The sequence below is a fragment of the Nanorana parkeri genome, unplaced genomic scaffold (genome assembly GCF_000935625.1).
Source record: "Nanorana parkeri isolate BGI_ZX_2015 unplaced genomic scaffold, ASM93562v1 scaffold379, whole genome shotgun sequence".
Lineage (NCBI taxonomy): Eukaryota > Metazoa > Chordata > Amphibia > Anura > Dicroglossidae > Nanorana > Nanorana parkeri.
This window is the reverse complement of record NW_017306647.1, coordinates 99,877-106,735: the sequence shown is the minus strand read 5'-3', so window position 1 is coordinate 106,735 and position 6,859 is coordinate 99,877. Positions and strand designations below refer to the sequence as shown.

Here is a 6,859-nt window from a genome sequence, read left to right as displayed (position 1 = left end):
GCTCCCTTATACTGTATGTATTTAGCTGATTGCCTAGAGTTCTGGTTGGCCGACTTTTTGGCAGGTTGCCTGTAGTTCAGTCCCTATGCAGTTGAGGCAGCCTTGGTGGAAGTTCATTAAAAAGTTCTCATCTGCTGACCTGAAATATTGCTGACTTTTGGTTAAGCATATATTAACAATAATTTCCTCTTTTTTTCAGCACCTTCAGGCATTAATGGAATATTTCATGAGGCACTCTCCCGCTTAAAGATGGAAAAATACCAGAGTTCAAAGATGACCGTCAGCGAAGTTTTGACAATCGGACGTGAGAGTCTGGAACCCATCGATCTTCGTTCTGTAGAAGACACTCCATGGTATTTCCTAAGGCAGCTCATGTCGCTGAACGTGAATGCACGGAAAGTACACATAGAGCAATCACAATCAGGTCTAACCATAGACTTTACCAATCTGTTATCTGAAACCGATAACCTAGACCATTCGGGAGACCTCCATCTCCTGGATGTCCTGTGCATCCTCCTGCATTGTTCCGACAGCTTTTTGCAACAGGAGATTGTGACGAAACTGTCCATGTGCCAGTTCGCTGTGCCACTTCTACTCCCGGCTTGCACTAGTTCAGAGTGCACCTTCATGTTGTGGGCATTGAGGGACATCGTTAAAAAATGGAGACCCCACTCCCTAGAAGATAAGAATGGATTCAAGGAAGACAATGTGGTGAATATTGCCATGCCGTTTTTTTCTTTTGTGAGGCTAGAAAAATCCAGCTTATCCAAGGCTGCCATCCTGAACCAAATTCTAATACCACCTCAGCAGCATCATAACTTCTTCATACACCGGGACATGGAAGGTGGATACATTCCGAAGAAACTCTCCGAGGGCCTAGTTGAGATGTCTTGGTATTTCCCCAATGGAAAAGGACAGTCTGACATATTTCCAGAGCCCATCGCCGTTACGAACCTTCATGGCAACATCTCCTCTTACTGGAGGCAGTTCTGCCTCCTAACCCAGATATCGTCTGCAGTTTTCATATTTGCAGACAGTATTAGCGAGGTGGAGTATGCGCAGTTGTCCAAGCTCGGAGATACCAAAACCAAATATTTCTTTGTTTTCCAAAACCTGGGAACAAATGGCTCCACGCTACAGTACTTGAAAGGTTTAAACTCGGCGTTAAAAATTGATGACAGGCATTTCATTTTTAAGAAGAATAAGAACGATGCGGCTTTGGTTCAACACCTGCAGAAAATCATGAAAGAGTTCATTGATAAGCCCACCAAGCCAGTCACCTTGGAGAGGATGGCAGACACCGCTTGCGAGCTTGGGATTCGTCTAGACGAGCACTCCAAAGAATGTAAGTCGGCAAAACAGAGAGCGTTGAAAATTACGCAGAGGATCAGGGATGTTGCGGGGTACAAAAAAGAAACAATGAAACTGCAAGGGGATCTTTGTAAGGAACTGGCCAGGACGAGAAAAGAAATATGTAGAATGAGAAAGCAGGGGGATGAAAATTCTCAAAACTACAGGGAAAAACAGGAAAACAAGATGATGGGTTTAATAAAGCAGCAGTATAGGCAAACTACATCGGCAGGCATAGATGCCTTCAAGGAGTCAATGTCACAGCTCAGTTGTTTAGAGAGATGCTATTTTCTGAAATGGGTGAAGTTTTCTCTCGATTCGATTGCTAGAGCCAACCTATCAAAATTACAGCACCGGTACAAAGCCAAAGACAGCTTAGCCCCATCGGACCTCAAACAGCTAGATCTACTCATGTCCGAAAGCTCTCTGGGTGTTGAGCACTTCATACGTGAGTTGGGTCAGTTGTATGATGCAGAATGCTATCTTCTGAAAAATAAAGAGATTCAAAACAAGGAACGGAAATTTGACAAGCTCCCAGAAATCGCTGCAGACCTTTTATTGGATGGGTTTCCACTGGAACTGATTGATGGAGATGCCTCCAGTATACCACTAGAGTGGATAACTAATGTTTTGAGTGAGCTGGATAAGCGGACAGGAGGCCACTGCCGAATTAGAGTAATAACCGTCCTGGGGGTACAAAGCACAGGGAAATCCACCCTTCTGAACACCATGTTTGGTTTGCAGTTTCCTGTGGCCAGTGGGCGATGTACAAGAGGAGCCTTCATGACTCTCATTAAAGTTAAAGAGGACTTTAAGGAGGAGTTAGGCTGTTCTTTTATTTTGGTACTCGACACAGAAGGTTTAAAAGCTTCGGAGTTGTCTTCTCTGGACGGAAGTTACCAACATGACAATGAGTTAGCAACCCTAGTGGTTGGCTTGAGTGACATTACTATCATAAACCTTTCCATGGAAAACGCGGCAGAAATGAAAGATATTTTACAGATTGTAGTCCACGCGTTCCTAAGGATGGAAACCATTGGCAAGAAACCGAAATACTACTTCGTACATCAGAATGTCGCTGATGTCTCTGCTAGCGCAAATTGCTTTAGAGACATGAGAAAGCTTATGGATGAACTCGATGAAATGACAAGAACTGCAGCAAAGATGGAAAAAAAGAGTGGAGTCAATTCTTTTTCTGATGTTCTGGATGTTGATCATGAGTACCACAGCTGGTACATTCCCGGTCTCTGGCATGGTGTTCCACCAATGTCTTCAGTAAGTACAGGTTACAGTGAAAAGGTTTATACGTTCAAAACACACCTATTACATGTCATGAAGACATCTTTAAGAAAGCCCCAAATGTTGAGAACGTTTTCTGAATGGATAAGAAGCCTGTGGGAGGCGGTCCAATATGAAACCTTTATCTTTAATTTCAGAAATAGCCTGGTGGCAGATGCCTACGATCAGCTACATGTTAAGTATAATGAACTGAAGTGGGACTTCAGCAAAGTCATGTTTAAATGGATGCAGGAGACAGAAAACCAAATCAGGAACCAGCCAGAGCCACAGAAAGAGCCAAGCTTGGATCCAAACGAGATACTTGAGAGAGAAGAGAAGAACATGCGGGAAGCTTTAGAAAAGTATTTTGAAAGCGGATCTGAAAACGTCAATCTGATAGAAAGATACAGAGAAGAATTTCTCAGGAGTGTGAGCTCCCTAAAGAAACAACTGGAAGACGGTGTAAGGCAGAGGTTAAACGAATATGTACAAATTCAGAGAGGGAAGACTGAGATTCAAAGACACCAGAAAAGATTTATGGAAGTTATCGAAAAGAAAGCCGCAGTGAAATACCAAACCCTCAAGAACCGCAATAACAGGCTAAATCACGATGAAGAGTTTGAGAAAATATGGAACGAAACATTTGTGGAAACAAACCTGATTAGTCTGAATGTACGGAACATCAGTCAAGAAATCCTACAACTACTTAGAAAAGACATGCAGCACAGCATTGGAGGCGTCACTATGAAGTTAAACGGTATAGACAACCTGAAGGACTATAAGAACAGGTGCTTTGCGGCCCAGCCACATCACTTTGATAGTGGTTGGTACAACACAGCCTCTAGGACAGTCTCAGTTAACTATCCTGACAATCGACTGGTTCAAATGAACAAGTATGTCAATACATTGCTGCACAAATATAAAATGTACGTCATTACCAAAATCAATACAAAAGAGGATTACCATGACACCTATTGCCAAGAACTCTTAAACATAGTAAACAGAGATCTCCAAGAAAGTGCTGCCGAGAAACTCCATATCTCACCTCAGTTTGTGTTAGACTTGAAGCTCCACATTTTGGGGAGGGCGGCTCCAATGTTCCAGAAGATGCACGAGGACTTCATCCAGGAAAACGATCCAAGGCTTAGCTTGGAAAAGTTAAAACCTCAGTATCTCGCCACCTTTAAGAACATATTCCTTGAGACTGACCAATGTAAAAAGAGGGCAGAGGACTTTTGCCATTCTTGCCTGAAACCAGCCATAATAGATTTTATTTACAAAAACCTCGGGAGAGAAATTGTGGACGACATTCTGGTCAGCGAGCACGCCAAGGAATATAGTAGTCGGATGTTTTTCCAGTTCAACCTGCTTAAAAATTTGCTGGAAGAAGACGACTTTAACGAGTACATGTTATATATCATGGAATACGAAGAGTTTGTGAAGAGCAAACTCCAAAAACATATAAAAGGCAAATTTGGAAAACTTGGCGGCCTTAAACATTTACATGAGAAAATTATTAATAGAATCACACACGTGGTCAACAACGCATTGGAGGATCGAAATGTACAAGGAAGCGCAAATGTCTCTTCCTTTTTGGAACAGTTTTGTGAACTTTTACAAAAAGAATTGGTCATTTCAAGGAATACAATGAACGTGATATTATTCCAGAACAAGCACAAGGCCCAAAATTTTTCTGAATGCATACAATCTTTTTTCACTAAACTGGTGGATGAGATTTTACAAGAGATGAATTCCCTAGAGATCGACTATGTGCTTTCCATGGTCACTCTGAAACCTCAGGATCAGCTGTTTAAGAGAGTTTTTGGATGCGGCAAGCTATGTCCATTCTGTAAAGTCCCCTGTGAAGCCGGAGGACATGACCACGTGCAGCATTTTGCATCGGTGCACCGACCTCAAGGGCTGGTGGGGTACAAAGACCTCTCAACCCATGTCCTTTGTAACTCCATATGCTCCACCGATGTGGTCGGAAACGGATGCTTTAGAAATTCAAACACAAACTGGGTCCCTGAGCCTTACAGAAGTTACCGGAAGTTCTATCCGGACTGGGTCATTCAATGTGATCCAGGCATCAACGCCTCCGATTACTGGAAGTTTGTCTTAAAAGAAATTAATGACCAGCTTGCAGACGAATATGATTCGAAGCCGGCCCAGATCCCAACAGGTTGGGGAAAAATAACAAAAGAGCATGCAATGAGAAGTCTAAGGGAATTATTTAATCTTTAAAGGGAATGTGACCATAGCAGTGACTTCTCTTTTTTTCAGTCCAGTTTGGTCCGTTCAATATACCATTGGAAGCGTTTCGCTCGATAAGTGCAAAAAATTCCTGCTGAGCCTGTCAGAAATCCAGCAGCCTCATAACTTCATCTAGTAAGCTGACAACGCAGTACCCATGAGGCAATAGAAACCAAAGGAGTTTTATCAACCCTGCCAGGGTTATCTCTGTGAACTGCAGAACATCTCATACCTAGGTTATGGAGATAGGGAGAAGGGGAGCTGATGTGTTGTTAAAACCAGAGGCGTGTAGCCTAGGCTGAGATATAATACATTTTTGTTCTTGTGTTTTTATATACTTTACCTTAAAAGTGTAATGTTACCTTTGTGACAAATATGATGCTGTAAATCAGGACAGAGAAATTGTATACTTTCATAATAATGTCCAATTTGTACCATTGTGTCCTACAGAAAAAAAAGTTGCTGAAAGGGAATACATAATGTTTTCAGTAATTTTTTTAGAGGTACGTTTGATATAAAATGTTAATGTTTTACAAAATTATGTTTCTATATATAGTTTGTGAGTTACTGTATATACACCATATGGCCAAAGGTTTGTGGTCACCTGACCATCACACATATGACGATATCATCACACAGACATTAATATGGAGTACCTTGCCACCTGCTGCTATAATAGCCCCCACTCCTCTGGATTTGATTTCCTTAAATATTTTGGAGGTTGTCTGTAGGAATATCTGCCCATTTGTAAGGTCAGGTACTGATGTTGGATGAGAAGACCTGGCTGGCAATCAACATTCCAATTCACACCAAGGGTGTTCAGTAGAGTTGAGGTCAGGGCTCTGGGCAGGACACTCAAGTTCCTCCACACCAGACTCATCAAAGCATGTCTTTATGGAGCTGGCTTTGTACACTGGGGACAGTCATGGTGGAACACAAAAGGACCTTCCCCAAACTGTTACCACAAGGCTGGAGGAGCACAATTGTCTACAATGTCTTTATATGTTGTAGTATTAACAGAACCCTTCAATGGAACACCTGAACTCAATCATTTGGAGGGTTCTCAATTCATCCCAAAGATGTTCAGTAGAGTTGAGGTTAGGGCTCTGTGCAGGACACTCGAGTTCCCCCACACCAAACTCGTTAAAGCATGCCTTTATGGAGCTGGCTTTGTACACAGGGGACAATCTTGGTGGAACAGAAAAGGACCTTCACCAAAAAAGGTTTTGAAGCCCACAACTGTCTAAAATTTCTTTATATTCTGTAGTATTACCATTACCCTTTCCTGGAAACACCTAAACTCAGTCATTTGGAGGGGGGATCCACATACTTTTGGCCACATAGTAGGTGAGATGGTCAGATGTCTACAAACTGTTTTCGGCCATATAATGTAACTTGGCGTGAGTGGGTGGCAGGAGTTGTACGGACATAAAGGAGACATATATTTCTGATATCCATTTGTGGAGAAAAGATCACCTTCAGGTTCAAAGAATTGCAATGTTCCACCTCCTGTTCTTCACACTAAGGCCCCTGTCCTTCCACTGCAGACGATCTCTGTATAATAAATGTTTTCTATCTAAAATATTCAACATTTGTTCTGTAGATAAAAAGATATGTAAGAACAATATTACAAAACAAAGTCTTTATAATGGATGGTGTATATTTAATATTCTTGGCATTTCATTGGATAGTGAAAAAATTAGGAACAGAGTATGTAAAGAAATGGAAGAAAACAATAAAAATCACCCAAACTGTGGCGCCATGGTCATTTCTTTTCTTGTGTATTATGAAAGAACTTGTAGTAAGTGTTACAACATTTTTAGAAAGCATGTTTTATTATCACTTTCCCCTAATGTAGGGATGTTCAATCAGATAGGGAGCCTCAAGTGCCACCCCTGACCAGGGCCGGTGCTAGGATTCTAGGCAAGGTAGGCAAGGTGCATTTTTGCGCCCCCCCCAATACCGACCCCGACCCCCA

At 42.0% G+C, this 6,859-nt stretch overlaps 1 protein-coding gene across 1 annotated transcript; it reads left to right on the top strand.

Annotated features, from left to right (window-relative positions):
• Positions 1–249: 249 nt before the first annotated feature.
• LOC108789138 (up-regulator of cell proliferation-like) lies at positions 250–4,872 on the top strand. The gene has a single exon (XM_018559075.1). The coding sequence runs from the start codon at positions 250–252 to the stop codon at positions 4,870–4,872; it is 4,623 nt and encodes a 1,540-aa protein (XP_018414577.1).
• Positions 4,873–6,859: the final 1,987 nt, after the last annotated feature.